Here is a 17,823-nt window from a genome sequence, read left to right on the forward strand (position 1 = left end):
TTGTTGCTTACACCGCTTCTGCTCGAAGTCAAAAGGCCCCGCACACAGTTACTACATCAGTGTGTCGGACTATAAATCCTATGTGGTCTTTACACTTGTATTTAGCTATGAACAGTTATGATCTGATTGTCCAAGATGCATTTTAAAACCAAGTGTACACAGGGCCTTTAAGGTCAGTTGGAGGGTTAACTTCATTATCTCACAATCAGTGAGTCACCAGATAGTCAAGATGGCTAATTTCCAATCATCAGCCACAAGAGAAGGTGCAGCGAAGATCAATACATTAAACTGAAATGCTTATGTATATGATTGAATGTTCATAGCTTATTTTCATAACATGATGGAAATATTTAGTCAGATGTCTCTAATTTGATTAATTAGTGGGCCAATATCCATGAATGAGAGGCATTCATGACCATCAATTCATGATCAACAAAGACTAAGGAGACTCAGAAAGTGACAGACTTTCAAGATTGATTTGATTCACGTTCAAACATTTCCCATAAATTCAGCCTTTTTAAGACTGACCAATGATCAATCCATACAGACTACTGTTGTTAAGTCATGCAACAACTTATCTCCTGAGTGGTGATCACAGTCCAACTGATAAACTATTTTGTTTGGGTTTGTTTTGGAAATTACAGATAAATAGAGAAAAGAAAATACATTGTTCTACTGGGAGTGACTGTACTTGCCTTGGGCCTAAAGTTTGTGGTGGGGCCGACGTACTCATGCTGGGCTTTAGGTGTGCCCCAGGGGTGGTGGAGTTTGAAGCATTCGTTACAGTAGCTAGCCTTGCAGTCCATACAGCTCTTGGTAGCCTCCTGCTGCTGCGGAGGCTTACAGATGTTACACATGATGGCGATGGCTGCGCGGGCTGCCTGGCGGTAGCGCTCCACGATGCTCTCCAGGGTAAAGTTGCGGAAGAGCATACTGATGCCGCGCTCACCAAGGTCAATGTCATGCTGGCAGCCCGGGCATGCGATCGTAGTGACACGAGGGGTCACAGATCCTCTGCGCCACCCCGGGGATGAGATGGAGCCTGGAGGAGGGGTGAGGCAGACAAGCTACAGTGAGAAAAGATGGGCTCATAGCCTTAGGTCACCCAGTTTGAATTGCTGTCTGAGGCTCTACATGTGAACAAACCATGTCTTATCTTCCAATTACACTGAATGAATAGTTTCCAAGAGAATCACAGAACTAGGAAAAATGTGTAGCTCCATTTGTGTTCAAAAGACTTTCACAAATGTCGCATTACATCATTTTCACTTACTTGCCAAGTACGATCTTACAGGCAAAATGCCTTTGATAAAACTACTTGAAATTTTGATAAGAAATCTGACAAATCAAGCCTTCACAAATAGGGCCTCAGTGTGTCTCTTCCTTTTGTGCTTTATTTCCAAGATGACCACTTCTAGACATGGATGTATGTAGCCAAACCACAATACAAGCAATTCATCAAGCAGCTGTCATTCAGGGGGGGAAAAAAATCGAGGAGAGAGAGAGAGAGACCATCCAACAGCACTGGGGCAGATTGCGGGAGTGATGAGAGAGAGTCATGGGGGAGATGACATCCTTAAAGCTTATGGAGAACACACTGTATGAGAAAACCATTCAAAGTCATTCAACATTTACGAGAGGAGTGAAGAGCATTAACAAGTGCTGACAATGATCTGGACAAAGGAAACAATTCAATTTTCTAATGACGATGGATTGAGAGGAAAACAAAAAAAAACAAAAAAATGAAGGAATGGCACCGCAGCATTTTTACATCAAATAGTGTAAAAGAACTACACTGTGTGAAGTACAACTTTAAAAAAAGGTTTTAAATTAAAATTTCAAGCAATTGAGCTTGAATATTACATGTCCAGTTCAACGAATCAACACTTATTTCCACATAACAAGCCTCTTAAAGCAACACTGCTTTCAAGAGTTTCTCACAACACTGTGCTTGTTATTAATGCAGCAGCATAATAACAAGTCTGCAACACAGTAACATGAGGTGGAAACAAGGGGAACTGTTACACAAAGTCACATCACAGACGCAAGCAGTGGAGACTGCAAAACACTGTCACCACACACTTAAATAAAGCCAGCAAGTCACTACAAGGCAAAATGATGGACAAGAATATTGGTTCACGTTTTTGGGGGACGGGGGAAGTGAGGAGTGCTGGATTTATCTCGGATTGCAAGCCAGTATTTCCGCTTCGTTTCCGAGGACCTGAAAATTAAATCAAACACTCCTCAGGTAAGCCAATTACGGGGAAACCACTTCAAAAACAACACTTTGCAAAAAAAAAAGTAGCAGCTGAGGGAGAAGCAGTGGCAGAACAGCAAACATATAAAACATGTATGTGATATGTGTGGCCATGTGCATGCCGTGTGATTGAGTGATGTGAGCAGAACTGCAGACTGAGAGTGCAGGTACAGTTTATTAGCTAGAGGTCAAATCTGTCTATAATCTGACTACAACTGAACTACTGGACTTCGGCAGCTAGTCCTCTGAATTCATAAATTAACATTGTGATGTGACGAAGAACTGAGTGTGACGATGGTGATGAAGGTGACATGGTTTTGTTAGGATAAATAAATTAATGGCATGAAACGAGAGATCTGGCATAAAGTTTCGATGCTGAAATTAATGGATGACACATAGGACCAACCCTGCAGATGCAGTGCGTGCATGTAAGCTTTCTTTGTGTATCATGTTGGGACATAACACATTGGCCAGCATTTTTTTGGTCAGTGGGTGTGCACCGACGAGAAGCAGACCGAAGATGCCTGCAGCATCAGAGTGTACGTTTGTGTCGATGTTGCAGATCTGCTGAGGGAAGCAGAGTTGAAAGCAGAAACTGACGAGTCACTGCAGAGCTGCTGCGCTCCAGTTGTGCAAAAAGGGGCTCGTTTTCTCCTCCAAAACAAATATGCGGTTACAGTTTGATGTTTGAACTGATTAACTGATTTAGAATGTCAATGTTTCAGTCAGTGAATGACAGAGGGATTTGTATGACTGTTTGAAATCTAAGAATTAAAAAGGGAATCCAGGAAATATTGTCTAATTTCTTATGCAAATAAACAATGTGAATAAAATGTTAATATATTCTCAGTAAGGCTGAAAATCACTACATTAAAATTAACCTTCTAGTTTTAAAAAAGGGATTTTATCAATGATCTATAGTGATGATAATGACACCACAAATTTCAAGGTCGCTCCCATTTTTGTCTCCTCTTTGACGAAGTTAGTATAGAGGCTAATAATATTTCTGTTCACTGCTTAAAACCCAGAAGAGACACTGTTCTTAAAAACATCCACTGAGCATGTCAAATATCTGAATTAGTTGGACTAATCTGACAAAAAGAAAAAGCAGTTATCAGCCTTGTTTTGCTTGGCTGACAATATGACATTTCTTCATCATGAACAAAATGATTAGTGGCTGGGCTGAAACAGGTCTGTGTTGTTAGTACAGATAAACTGTTTCTCAAATCTTGATGATTATCAAGTGAAGCAGCACACACTCCCCTAAAGGCACATAGATATCAATCAAAAAAGGCGAGTTCAGAATCTCCGCAAGCCCAAACATATTGTAGGCTTTCCCGCAGCGCATGTGTGCGTACGTGTTTCTAGGGGTTTTTTAAAGCTGAGAACGACAGAGCCCTACAGTTCTCCATCTCAAGAAAGTTGCTTTACTTGCCACCGTGTATAACGAAAAGGAAAGCAAAGCTTAGCAAGTGTGCAGACACACTCAACAAACCAGAGTGTTTGGGGTGCACACACACATTCCAGCTCCTCTCTAACTCCTAGGAAACATCCTCACCCCTTTCCAACCAATTTTGGCTCTTTTGAATTTCTTTTTGTCCCTTGCCAGCCTCCCCGTCGAGGTCTCTACCTTCTAATAAATTGAATCTCTCTTACTTTGCTCCATGTCGCTTCTTTTATTTTGCCTCCTTGTGCACTGACTCATCTTCACTTCCAGCTTTTCTCTGTTCCCTTTCCTTTAAATTTCCCTGTTTTTTTCCTTAACCTACTTACAAAATGAAACACCAGAGTTTGCAAGATAAGAAAGACATTTTGGAGAATAATAACAACCTGAAGCATTTTTTCCTCTTTCTAAGAATCAAGCTTCTTTAATCTGGATTCATTTTATGCTCAGTGGACATTTTTAAGTGGCCTTTTGAGATCAATTTCTATATTCCAGCTGCAGTAAGTGTCTAAAAAAGATAAAGTAAGTGACGTTCTTTACGAATATAAACTGCAGGGACTATAGTAGTGTGAGTTTATATGGTAGTGTTGACCAAGCTAAAATAGATTAAGTAGAGGAAGAGTAGAACCAAACTAGGGTTTCACAGGGGATCTAGTATTACTGTACTCACTACTACAGCTACTCAAAACACGGAGGCCTCGTCTACCTCGACTTCCAAACGACCTTCGCACTGTGGCTGCAAGCAATGAACAAAGAAGTGAGGTGAGACCAACAAGTAAAATGAAACAATGCAAAAGGTGGAGTGTTTAAACATCATGACATTGGAGAAACAAAGCCAAATCAACAGTAAACTGAAGGAAAACTTGTAGTTAAAATAAAGAAATTAAAGAAAATCTGGTAATGCAGTTCAGAGTGAAATACAAAACAGAGCGTTTAAAAACATACATACAGGATGTGAACAGTAATTTAAGTACAATTAACTCTTGATTTAGGCACTTATTGACATACATCATCCTTGTGAACAAATCCATGCAAATTAAAAAGAACATGTCTTATCAGGACCAGGCAAATGCTTTGGAAAAACCACCAAACATTTTCTATCAGGTTGTGGTTTACCATTTGCATGAAAAGGAGTAGTTTGACATTTAGGGAATTGTGTTTATTGAAACTAATCTCATGTCTGTAGCTAGCTAAATATCTTTAAGTTACAGGCAGCAGCCAGTTAACTTAGTACAAAACATGGAGGTAAAACAGCTAGTCTGGATCTGTCTAAAAGTTAAAAGGAAAAAAAAAAAGAAAAGAATGAAAAAGTGTAACTCTAAAGTTTTACTAATTAACAAGTTATATCTTGTTTGCCTTTTTTTAAGCCTAAGCATAAAAATGACAAGTTGAAGTTTATTAAGGGGCAGGATCGTACTGGAATCTCCATTGGGTGCCAGGTACACTTTTGACCACAAAACCTCTGGGAAACTTGTCATTTTAACGGTTGGTTTTTGTGTAGAACTGGATTTTATTACCATTGGACAGAGCCAGGCCAACAGTTTCCAGTCTTAATGCTAAGCTAAGCTAACCAGCTGCTGGCTGAATGCTTCATATGTAGCATGCAGACATGGGACCGTTTCAAGAAAACAAACATATTTCTCAAAATGTTGAACTATTTCTTTAAGATAACTTGAACCCTAACTTCATAATGCATGTGTCAAGAGTAAAAAAAAACAGTGTTTAAGATATACATAAGGGATGTGAACAGTAATTTAAATACAATGAACTCTTGATTTGTGCACTAATTAACAAACATGGTCTTGAGAACAAATCCATGCAAATTAAACAGAACATGTCTTATCAGGACCAGAAAAATACTTTGGAAAAACCACCTAACATCTATCAGGTTGTGGTTTACCATTTGCATGAAAGGAGTAGTTTGGCATTTAAGGAATTATGCTTAGCCTACTCATGTCTTTGCTGAGAGTTAGATGAGAAGATTGAAACTGCGCTCATGCCTGTAGCTTAATATCTTTAAGTTACAGGCAGCAGCCAAATAGCTTAGCTTAGTACAAAGCCTGGAAGTAAGGGGAACAAAAAACTAGTCTGGTTCTGTCTAATGTTAAAGATTACAATAAATACCAGAAAAACCTCTCAAACTCACTAATTAACAAGTTATATCTTGATTGCATTAAAAAAACCTAAAGTATAAAAATGACGAGTTCTAGTTTATCAAGGTGCAGAAACTTACTAGGATCTGCACTGGTTGACTGGTACACTTATGACCAGAAGACCTCAGGGCAACTTGTCATTTTAACACTTGGTTTTTGTTCAGATAAAAACTAACTAGATACAAAATATTAATTTCTGAGCTTCACAGGCACTGATATGTGATTTTTATTACCAGTGGACAAAGCTAAGCTAACAGTTTCCCCCTGTTTCCTGTCTTTATGCTAAGCTAAGCTAACCAGCTGCTGGCTGAAGCTTTAGCATGCAGACATGAGATTGTTAACATAACTCATAACTCTTGGAAATAAAACAAACATATTTCTCAATATGTTCAACTATCCCTTTAAGTTCACTTATATTCCAACTATATAATGCACTTGACAAGAGTTCGCTGTGTAACATACTGTAAATGCATCATGCTGTTCGAGCCCCAGTGACATAAAAAGAAGATGAGGATTAAAAACAGTGCTAATTAAGTTTTAGTATACTCTGTCCCAGCACAGCAAGGCCTGTCCAAGCTGCGCCCTGATAAATATAGCCAAGTCTTTTCTTTCTCTCCCTTCACCTAATCCCTCATTCATTCCTTACAGGCCGGTTGCGTCACCATGACTATCAATGATCTGATCTCCCCCCGTGTTGAAGGCGGTCTGCAGAATTAGTTGGTTGTTCTGTTTGAGGGGCAATGTGCTCATAACGTCCTTCGAGGTTTTCTTAATATTCTTAAAACACACAGAATTTGTGCTTTGTAATCTGGTGATTAAATGCACTTAACACAGGAACAACCTAACTGAATAATCCCTTTAAGAATTCCAGTTGTATACGACCTGTGAATACTTCATATTAACAAGTTAATGAGTTTACAGTTTCCTAATATACAACACTCCTGAATTATGTAAAAATCACACTTTATAATCATTTAACATATTGTACATGAACTCATTTGTCAGAGAATATACAGTGAGAGAAGAGTTGACCGGTTTTCAACATGCAGTGAGATTTGTTTACTCAAAAGTAGGATTTGGTTATTTCCTGCATAACAGATGCAGTACTGGCCATGAAGAATAAGCTCATTCAAGTTGAAGGGGGGAGTCTGAATAACAGATACTGTGTCTGAGAGTCCAGTCTCAGCGGTTTTGAACCACAGCTGAATAGCGTTCCCCAAAAAAAGTTGTTAACCTCGCTGTGCCCCTGGGATCGTTTCAGATCTGGTGCTCTGTTAAGGCTCTCTGTGCTGCTCTGAGAGTACTCGTCATCTTAGCTGAATGGACACCACTTAACACCAGCTGTCAATCAGTTTCATACAGTATGGGACATTAGCTAAACATACTTACTAGTTTACATCATTCTGACTAACAAGGAAATCACTTATTGTGTCCCCATTCCATACTAAATATTAAGTATGGCATTATGTACTATACAATAGCCTTTTATGGTCCTCCATTGTATTCAGTTATTATAAAAGAAAAACATACTTAATCATTTACCAACAAATAATTACACAATACTCGCACTGCTGGATGTCAATCAAGTTGCCAATTAAATGTCACAAAGACGAAATGAAATGTTTCCAAAAAGTTAAACAGCTATTTTGTGGTATTGATGGAGCTGTGCCAGCATCACCCACAATTAGTTAACTTTTAAGCCGTGAGCAGCTTCGCCATTGTCGTTATGCGTTAGTGCATGTCAACAGTGCAACTAACTGATTTGATTATTCTTTATTTTGTAATTTTTCCCGTGTGAACACACCACATACTCAAAGCCTGCTGAGAATTGCTCTCTAATGAATGTGTAGTATGGGATTGGGACACAGTTACTGAAAAAGTGTTTACCTTCAGCAGTAAGCCTAAAACAAACATGTAAAATCAAAAGTAAAAACTTCTAATGCCAGTGATATAGCTTTTTTCAAAGATTTAATACTTTTTCAAATTGGAAAAAGTAAGAAGAGGGTTGTTTCCTGCATTAACAAGTCACAACATTGAATTAGTATGTAGACACAGCGCTAGTTCTGTTTAAGAAGAGTGGACAATTGTACAAATGAGGCGACACCTTTATGGCAGTGGTGTGTAGCCCAGAGCTTTCAGGAGTTAGAAAGGCATCTTTGTGCCCCTCCGTGCTGTTTTCAAGGCTTAGACATCAGCCTGCTCCAGCTTTGACTTCAAAATGTTGTGACAGGGTAATATACCTACCTGCAGTGTCGTTTTAGTCAAAGGAGTGCATTGATGGGAGAGCTGCAGTGAATAAGTGAAAACTTGCAACACTCAGTAAGTTTAAAAAATATGACTAACTTACTGTACAAATATGAAAATTGATTATCATAAAGAAACACTGGCAGAGAAGGACAGGGTGCAGGATATCCAAGCTATTTTTGTTTTTTATTGTTTGCTTTTTGATGTTACGGGTAGGCATTAAAAACTGTAGCTTCAGCCTACACCTTTTTCGGAACACAGATATTTTGTGTTATTGTGTTTTTTCAACTGCGGTATTTAAGTATCTGCCTCTTTTTATCTATGTATGTACATGTGTATAGGAATTTGTTTAATTATACACATGGCCTAGATATTTCTTTTACTGATTGTAGAACCAAAATAAATTTTAATTTCAAGAACACCTTAAAAAGGAGCTTACAGATGTGCTTTGCTCAGTCAAGCCTATATATCCAATAAATGGTTGAGTGAAAATGATAGCTACTTTTCTCTCTGTTCCTACAACAATTTCAAATGAATACATGAGCCCTTGCATGATTGAAGGGGATGTTTGGTGCCCCAGGGCCATTAGAAACAGTGAGGACAATTAGGGCTTGAGAGCTTGTCAACATGTCTTTTCTTGTGATAGACAAAACTACAGCTTGTCAAGTTCCTCTGCTGTCTCTTTAATTAGGCCTGAAAAAGCAGACAGCATTAAAAAGATGAAGTGATGACTGACAATGTTACAGCAGAGCAAGATAATTATTAAATCATTTTTATGTTTGTTGTAGTAAATCTTGGACAAGAGGAGGGGCAACGCCTGCACCACACGAAAACCCACATATACAATAAGGCTTGGCCCATTTTTTGTCTTGTCATGGTTTCCATAGGCTTAAATCTCTTTCTCCATGGCTTCAAGAAATCCTCTTTTGATAGTCAGGACAGAGAATATGGCCTTTAGTGCACATATTTCCTTTCTTTTTAAGTTTTGAGTCCTTTTCTATAGGGGCGGATCACCGGCTGCAGCCATTGAAACCTGTTGAATGCAGTCACTTAGATGACAGCAGAAGTAAAAGTGAAGCTAAGTCAATCTGGAGGGAGGTAATGTAACAGGAAGTTGGCATTACTGATAGAAAACTCATATCGCCTTTCTTGGAAGCAATCACAAATGGACCAAGATAGATGCACTCGATACTCGCATTTCCTGCACTACCAGTGGCTGCTTATAAGCTTCCATCAGCTCACATAACAATTCGCATCATCACCAAGCTGCTCTACTACAGCCTGAGCAGCATGAGCCTTAATACGCTGCTGCTTAATGATTTTAACCTCAGAGTTATGCATCCCAGAGATCTACTATTCTGCATTCATTAAAGTCTGCCTGTAAGCAACACACACACATATCTTGGTGTTCATTATAGCTACAGAAAACAAGTACTTATGGTTCCTTACCGCGAGACCCACCTGATCGCACAAGCCTGTCTAGCCGCTCCATGGAGGGGGAGGGCACCCTGGACCTGGGGCTGCCCGGCAGGGAGCACTCGGAGCCGGCATCAAAAGAGTCCTCATGGTTCAGCATCAGCAGCTCTCTGACACACTTGTGGCAGACACTGTGCTGGCATGGCAGGATCAGAGGATGGGTGAACAGCTCCTTGCAGATCGGACAGATCAGCTCCCTCTCAATGTTTTTGATCGGGACCTGGACATGGAGACATGGAGACATACTTAAAAACAACCTCGAGACGGGAGATGAGGAGGACTTTTAGGTCTGCAATATCTTTGGCAGCAGGATACACTGAACAATAACCTGTTATTAGGATATTTTAGGTGCAGCTAAAATGGGTTTATTGTCTTCCCTTTAAGCTGTGAAAACAACATTTTGCAGTGGGGTGGGAATACTTATATATAATTAGATTTTTTTAGGTGGGTACATTCAATGAAAATGGCAATGTATTTCTGTATAGGCTATACCTTCTACTGTTAGCTAACCAGGTATGGATAGATGGCTACTTTTTCATTACATTTATATACATTTCATCATTTTTATGGAAATTATTTTTAGAAGTACATAGTTATCCTTTCTGTAGTTGCACTGCTGTTAATTTAAATAGACAGATAGAGGACTACTGATAGCTGATTGTTGATTTGATGATGTATGAAAAACACAACAAATCCACACTGCTGTGACAGTGACAATAACAACCAGGCACGGGTTCTTTACCATGTTTCTGTTGCATTACATAAGACAGGATTAGACCCAGCTAAATATAGACACTGAAATACGCGTTTCCACGTTTTAACATACACACATACACACATATACATCTAGAAACTGTTTATTCAAGCTCCAGCCTGAAAACCCTTTCATATATCAAAAAGGCTTGATGAGCTGATTTAATTCAGGTGGTGTGATTAAACTCTACCTAGTCCTCCTCTTGCTGTTCAAACGCATTCAATTGAGGGAAAAACGCCTCTGCACGCGTTAAAGGGAAGATAAAGATAGAGGAAGTTTAAACAAGAGAGCAAATGAAGCTTGTTGGACGCGAGTTGTTTCATTAAACTTTGACCAACTGAATCAATAATGAATGAGACAGCTGTTCTAATTGTTAAGTTTCCTTCTATGTCCGGTCTCCACACACATGCACAGCGGAGGAGCAACAGGCAGTTTAAACAATGACTGCTCCACATCGACACACAAAACGTATTTAATCATCTTCCCAACACTAAACCCGATCCTGTCCCGCACTTACCAACGCTGAGCTGCTGCGCCGCATCTCTGCAGACATGATGAAGCAGAAAGTGTCTCCTCTCTCTCTGAGCGAGTTAAAAACACCTTTTGAATTTTGTTCAGGGTAAAAACAACTTAGTCGGACACGAACAGGAGATGCCGGTGGAGTGAATTTAAATAGAGTGACGCTACTGTGAATCAGCAGCCAATTCACTGCTGCAGTGTATGCAGGCGGAGACAGACACAAGGGGGGGCGGAGAGAGAGGGAGAGGGAGAGGGGTGGGGGTGGAAGGGGGGGAGAGAGAGAGCAAGGGAGAGGAGGGGGGGATGGAAGGGGAGAGAGAGAGAGAGAGGAGGAGGAGGAGGAGGAGGAGGGGGAGGAGGAGGGGTCTCCATAGGAACTGTTGCCTGTATGTGCTTCTTCTTTGTTGACTTCTGGAGGCATTTGGCATCCAAACTGTTGCATTACCGCCTTCTACTGGATTGGAAATAACTCCATTCTCCTATTTAATCTAAAGTATTATACATTAATTAAATAAATAAATAAAGTCCTTCTCAGCCCCTCATCCCATCCTCAAATATAACTTCTTAGTCTAGGCTCTGAACGGGCTTGAAAGCCTCTCTGAAGTCTCGCAATACCAGACAATCAAAGATCTCTGCCTATAGAGATTATGCACAGTAGTTGACTTAAAAGCTTTGAGAATGACCACTAACAAATCTATGCCCTTTACAGTTTTTTAAGGGCACTCCTTACCAGATATCATGCCCCCCACCAATATTTTTCTCTGAACTGCATGTCACTTCCCCAATATGAAGGTCTGTCCAAAAGGCTTTGGATCAAAATGTTCTAATTCAACACAGTTTTAACACTAAAAAATGAGATAGTGTCCTCAGTCTCTATGAGAGAAGTGTTTAGAGACTGACATGTGAGTCTAACTCTCAACAGCCCCTGCACTTCCTCTCCAGCAAGTCATGCCTCATGACTCCCCCCACACTGATGACACTTCGGGTTTTTTCTCTAGTGTTTCTGCCGTGGCACTTCTCATCTCCACATTTACCACATATCCCCAAATTCTGTCTCCACACAAGCAAGTGTCTGTGTTTGTGTCCAAGTTTCTGCACTGAATGGGTTTGGGAACAAAAGGTCTTTCTGGGTAACTTTGTCAGGCAGGATTTCTGATTCAAAATGCAACATAACAGACCTTGCTGCACACCTTTCTCCGTCAGTTATCCTGATGACTGACAACAACTCTATTACATTCTTTAAATCTACATGCATCAACCACATATGGTACTCCATCACCTTCATGTGCTCCTCCTATTAATTTATCAGGGTGGGCAATATGTAAAGGTGATCTTTATCGACCAAATGCAGGAAAATAAGTTGTCATTGCAGTTAAATGCCACTGTCAGAATGCTATGTTTGCTTAGCTATTATATTGTTTAACATGTTAGCCATCTTAGTTCAGAGTGTTAGCTTTAAAGGATAGGTTCACCATTTTACAGTTGTGTCTTAACAAAACAGTCAGGGTTTCCTTGCTGTAATCACTCCTCATGTTCATACTGGCTATTAAAAGATCCCCTTCAAATGTGATTATGTGTAATACAAGGTGATGGGGGGCAAATCCCAGTGTGTCCAGTCATTTTGTGCAAAAATGTATTTAAAAGTTGATCTGAAGATTATATGATGTTTCAGCAGTCATATAAGATAAGAGTTAATCATATCAATAGGAACGCTGCCACATTTTCAGTCTTTTTAGCATCAAATCTTATTGTGTTTCCTCAGACAGTGTTTTCCCATTAAGCTGCTGTGGAAGTATAGTAACAATTAGAGAGACTTTGGCATTTAAAAGACTGTAACGTTGAAAGATATCTATGTGATTTGACTCATTGGACAGTTGAAGCTTCATGTTAGCTTCAGATAAACTTTTAAAGACATATTTGCACAGAGGGCGGCCTGTGAATTTTGGCCACCATCACTTATATTTGAAATGCTTTGTGAAGAGATCTTCTAATGGCCAGTATGAACAGGAGGAATGATTACTGCAAGAAAAAAAATGTCTCAAAAAAGTCTAACGGAAGTCTATAACGGAAAAAGTTAAAGCTGTGTCATCAAAGTGTTAGGATTCATTCTCTTTCATTCTCTGAGATTATTTCATGCTGATCCATCCAGACACCTTTTATCTACTGGTGATGCTTGCAGAAAAGTCAGGCAATTACCAAAATCATTAGGATTCACCCTCTGGGCACCATGAATGTTTGTACAAAATGTCATAGCAATCCATCCACTGGTTGTTGAGATATTTCAGTCTGGACCATTTGGTGAATTGACAAACCAGGAGATGACATTTCTATCCCTGTAGCTATGCAAGCATGGCTACAAACCAGAGTAGGTCTAAAATATAGGCTTCCTTATCCATATATCATTAACAAAGTGAAGTGAATATACCATAACATAAACACCATGTATCGTGTTATTGAGACAAAAAAGGTCAAATAGGCAGCAAAACAATGTAAAGCAGGTGTCTGAAAATAGAGTTGGCAGTGTGACTGCCTTTTTGTCGATTCATTGTTTCAGTCTACTGAGAACAATGGTGACAATGTGTGTCCTCATGTCATTAATCAAAATCTCACAAGTTCCACACACTATCTTCCTTAGTATTTATATAAAATAACCAAAGGGACTGGTCTGAAAGTCAGCTACTGTTGCTCACATAATGTTTCTATAATTCATACAACCGGCTAAGGTTAATGATCCATTAAAGCAGCTCATATAAGCTACAGCTTCTGTTCACTTTAAAGGATCTGCTAATGTGCAGGATTTATGATATGCTAATTGTTTGCTGCAGTGCCTAGTGGATGTCTATAGTTCACTACACAGGGCTCACCATCAGGTCAGCCCAACAATGTTTTAGTGTAAGAACAACAGGGACCATAATAACCTTTGGTAGTGTTGGGGGGGTCCAAAGTGTAGTCACTGCTGGCCAAATTGGGACTGTTGAGTCATTCACTTTTAGTGAACTCATAATTCAAACCTTTCCAGCAGCATTTGTTGGCAGCAGACAATGCAGCCAGTTTCAGAGAGGACCTTGAACTCCTTACTTTAGATGATTATGATCATCCATGTCTACATTTGAAATATACTTCCTGTCATATATTTGCAACAGTAAACTGCTTTCACTGGAATAATCTGTGGGTGCAGCCTGCAGGGACCCAAAGGACCCATGAGGACTGTGAAAAACATCCAGATGGTTGCATGAAATTACACATCATTTTGGAACAACACTTTCAACAACACTTTAATTTTTCCTCCTGAAAATCTCAGTATTGCTATTTTCTAGCCACAAAACAAGACATCATGAAGTGGGGCTGTAGATTTTGCTTGGAGGTTTGAATTTGAATGTGTATTGATTTTTTTTTTTAAAAGAACAGCATTTCACACTGCCACTAGAAATTTAGGCTGTTAAGTCACTGTGTAGAACAATTAGTATCTGTTCACAGTGTGACCAAAATGGATACTTTACAGCACATAATGTCTGCACTGTCTCTTCTTCTGTATTTTTGTATCATGAAACGTGCTGTAGCCTTCACAGAGCTACTCACCCAGGACCAAATTTCCTTTACATTTGTTTCCATATAATTTCTCTTTTAAGCTTGGTGATTTTTCAGATATGAGTGAATTTGGCAAGATAGGTCTGATTTAATTTTAAAACATTGCTGAATAATGGTAGCAAGCCGGTAAGTCAACCATGCTTCATACAATCTGTGTGTGTCTCTATTCCATCACATAAAATACACACGCAAGCACTGCATGCATGGTTGAGTGTCAGAGACTAACACCCCACTCCACCCCCCCTTCTCTATGCCGACACACCTCAGTAACCTGGTGCCCTGTCTCACCACACAGCTGCTGCCAAGTGTCCCACATATACTGTGCCCTGCCTGCAGCACCACCTAACTGCAACACATTCAGTGACTGAAGCCTCTAATTAACCTCTTTATGTTCACGTTTTCCTTTCTCTAAGAATAGAGTAGAAACCCTGAAGCCACAAAGCCTTGGCACAGAATAGACGAAAAGAAGAGTGCAAGAATATGAGTGCCTATCTATATGCTCCTCAATTAATACAACAGAAGAAGGCCTTTTAATACATCAAACATGTTTCAGAAATAAAATCAATTAGAATAGAACAGATTATGTCTGGGTGTACTTATGGGCTATTCAGTTAACAAATGAGGGTCTATTAATAGTTTTGATATTAGAGATATATGGCAGCCCATCAGTACTTAATATGTATGATAAAAAATATCATATATAATATAATATGTAACATAATAATATGTAACATGTAACAGATCAATAAAAAGAACATATACATAGCTTACCTATCATTAAAGAGAATATAGAATCTGAATGGATCATATTGTGGGCGTGTATCACCATGTCTATAATACAATAGTCTATCAATGTTTAAAAGAATAGAATTTAATTAAACTGAACAGCGGGGGTGTGATCAGAATCAGCAGACATGCAGCTGAAATCATGTTACGGAAATAGAAATTTAATAGAAAATATGTTAATAGACAATGGTCTGGGTCTGTCAGTATCTCCATCCTCTGATAGCCCTGCAGGCCGGCTCGGGCTGCTGTTGCTGCAGCCGGAGTATGATGACAGACAGACCACTGCTGTCAGGAGGACCGTAAATCATGCGGATGAGACTCACCTCGCCCCGCTCGATCCGCTCAACGATGCTGGCGAACTCCGTCATGTCCTCAGAGTCCGACATGACTACGGATGATGATGATGATAGTGATGGTGAAGGATATGCTCGGCGGGCAGCCAGGGTGCACAGGAATATTAAAATATTATATATAGAAAAAGGGGGAAAAAACACAAGCACAAACAGCAGCTGTACTCAACGAAACAGCATCAAACAGCTTCACAGGGGAGGTGAGATAACGTCAAGAGAGAAGAGCCGCTCCTCCGACCACATCCCCATCACCATCCTCTCCCTCCCTCTCCGTACAGGCTTATGAGTGTCCGCGCAGTCTACCGTACATGCGCCGGCTGCAAGAAGCCAATTTTATTTTAGTTTGCCTCATCTTGGAGGGAAACCCCGCCTTCTCCTCTCCTATACTGTACCATCTCCATGCTTCTCCCTACATCATCCCTCAGCGGCGATGTCTCGCCTGACAGAGTCCTTTGTATCCTGCTTGACATTTATCAACCCGCACAGGATGACTGCTGGTTTTTTTTTTAAAACATCAATCACTACAAAATAATCATTGTAATCTGGAGATTAAAGAGGGGGAGTGGGGGGTCTTAAATCTGTTGTCAAGTTGGGCATTTACGCATGGTTTGCAGCGCGCTCATGTGTGAGCATATGTTGCTTTATATGCGCTGATTTCTGCTCATTGCGACCCAAATATGACTGCAGCTTTCTGGTCTTTTAGTGTGTGTCTCTCTTTTAGGGAGGAGTTGCCCCAACACCTCATGAATGTGACAGAATCAAATAGAAACCTGTTTCATGCATGATCCGGAATGTGAGGCCACTCTTAGGCCGGATTAAGTTTGCGCTTTAAATTTTTCTGGCAATGCCACTTGTTCCGCGTCACCAGATGGCCTCATGGCTTCATGCAACATATTCCACCCCATTGAGCATGTGGTGGGGGGACAAACGGGCAGACTGCCCTGACGAAGCAAACTGGCCATGAAAAAACTAATAGGCCAACTCACCAACTGACCAGTGTTTCCAAAACCTATCCAATACTGAGATGAGCAGTATGTGGGTTACAACATGGTTTCACTGCCATCGTGTTTTCATATCTGTGCTGAGAAGTCTCAAAATATATATTTTATTAACTTGAAATTGAGATAGAATTTGACAGTACCAGCATACTCTACATTTAAAGTAATGGCTTCATAAAAGGTGAATTTCCTATGGCTTTATAGATTATTAGTAGCCTAGTATTATATTATATAAGTATCTTCTCATAAACTAAAGTATTGGGCAATATCTCCATCAAATTTCACAGCATTCAAAGATGTCAGACCTTTCACTGCAAATTTCAATTCAAATTTCAAATTGGATTTTGTTTCAGTCTCTGAAGCTCTTTTCCAGAAGTCGTTGATCTGCTCACTCTCATGGTTTTCCAGGTGTATTAAAGACAACGCACATGTCAAACTGGCAAAATGGCCTATAACTGATCTATAAAGCATTAGTAAATAGACTATTAACCCTTTACAAAGTCATTAGTTACAACTTATAACCCCTTTATGCAGGTTGCCTCATTAGCGGTACCATTTTGACTCATAGAGCAAATGGAGCATCTACAGTAGTCATTTACAGCCTTTTATGACCAGTTTAATAGACTCCTGGGAAGGAGATGAGCCCTCAACTGTATCATCTGTGGCAATGACACTTGACTGACCAATGAATAAAAACCACAGAACTGAATCCCAGTGCTATTGACTTGACTGAATAATCAATAGAACACATTGATTAGTGTGTGTATAATTGATTAAAGTTAAATAACTACAGATAACGCTGCTGTTGTTTAAGCACATATAAGTTCACCCAAGGGCCAGTTCGTCATCAGAAATGAGTCATTCATATCACGAGAGAAACATGCTGTGTTTGTATATTTGTATGGTATCAACAGCACTTTACAAGAGACAATAAAAACAATATTGAGATTAGTTTGGCAATGACAGTAGTTTCAGATCTTCTGTAACGGAGAGCAGAAAATTGGAGTCAAAGTTGCTTTTGTGTTTTTTTTCTAACCCTAACCCCTAACCAAGATTTTAACTTGAGATGGTATTTCTGAATTCATTAATCACATATCTCTCACTCAGCCTCTTCTACTTGCAGTGTAGAGATATAGGGTTACATGTCTCATAAAGATGTCTGTTGAATAGGGGATCATCTAACCACACCCAGACTACAGCTGCAGCTGGCTGTCAAGGGAACATCTCACAGACAATTCAAATCTGTTGGGTTAT

The 17,823-nt window shown here is 39.7% G+C and overlaps 1 protein-coding gene across 1 annotated transcript in view; it reads right to left on the minus strand.

The window, feature by feature from the left end:
- Positions 1-15,607, minus strand: part of trim36 (tripartite motif containing 36) — a 31,930-nt gene extending 16,323 nt beyond the window's left edge. The window contains exons 1-3 of the mRNA XM_053326219.1: positions 15,545-15,607; positions 9,560-9,794; positions 696-1,042 (exon numbers count right to left, since the gene is read on the minus strand). Of these exons, the coding sequence (XP_053182194.1) occupies positions 696-1,042; positions 9,560-9,794; positions 15,545-15,607 (645 nt within the window). The remainder of the gene's footprint in view (positions 1-695; positions 1,043-9,559; positions 9,795-15,544) is intronic.
- Between the last annotated feature and the right edge of the window lie 2,216 nt (positions 15,608-17,823).

Source organism: Scomber japonicus, chromosome 9, assembly GCF_027409825.1.
Source record: "Scomber japonicus isolate fScoJap1 chromosome 9, fScoJap1.pri, whole genome shotgun sequence".
Classification (NCBI taxonomy): Eukaryota; Metazoa; Chordata; class Actinopteri; order Scombriformes; family Scombridae; genus Scomber; species Scomber japonicus.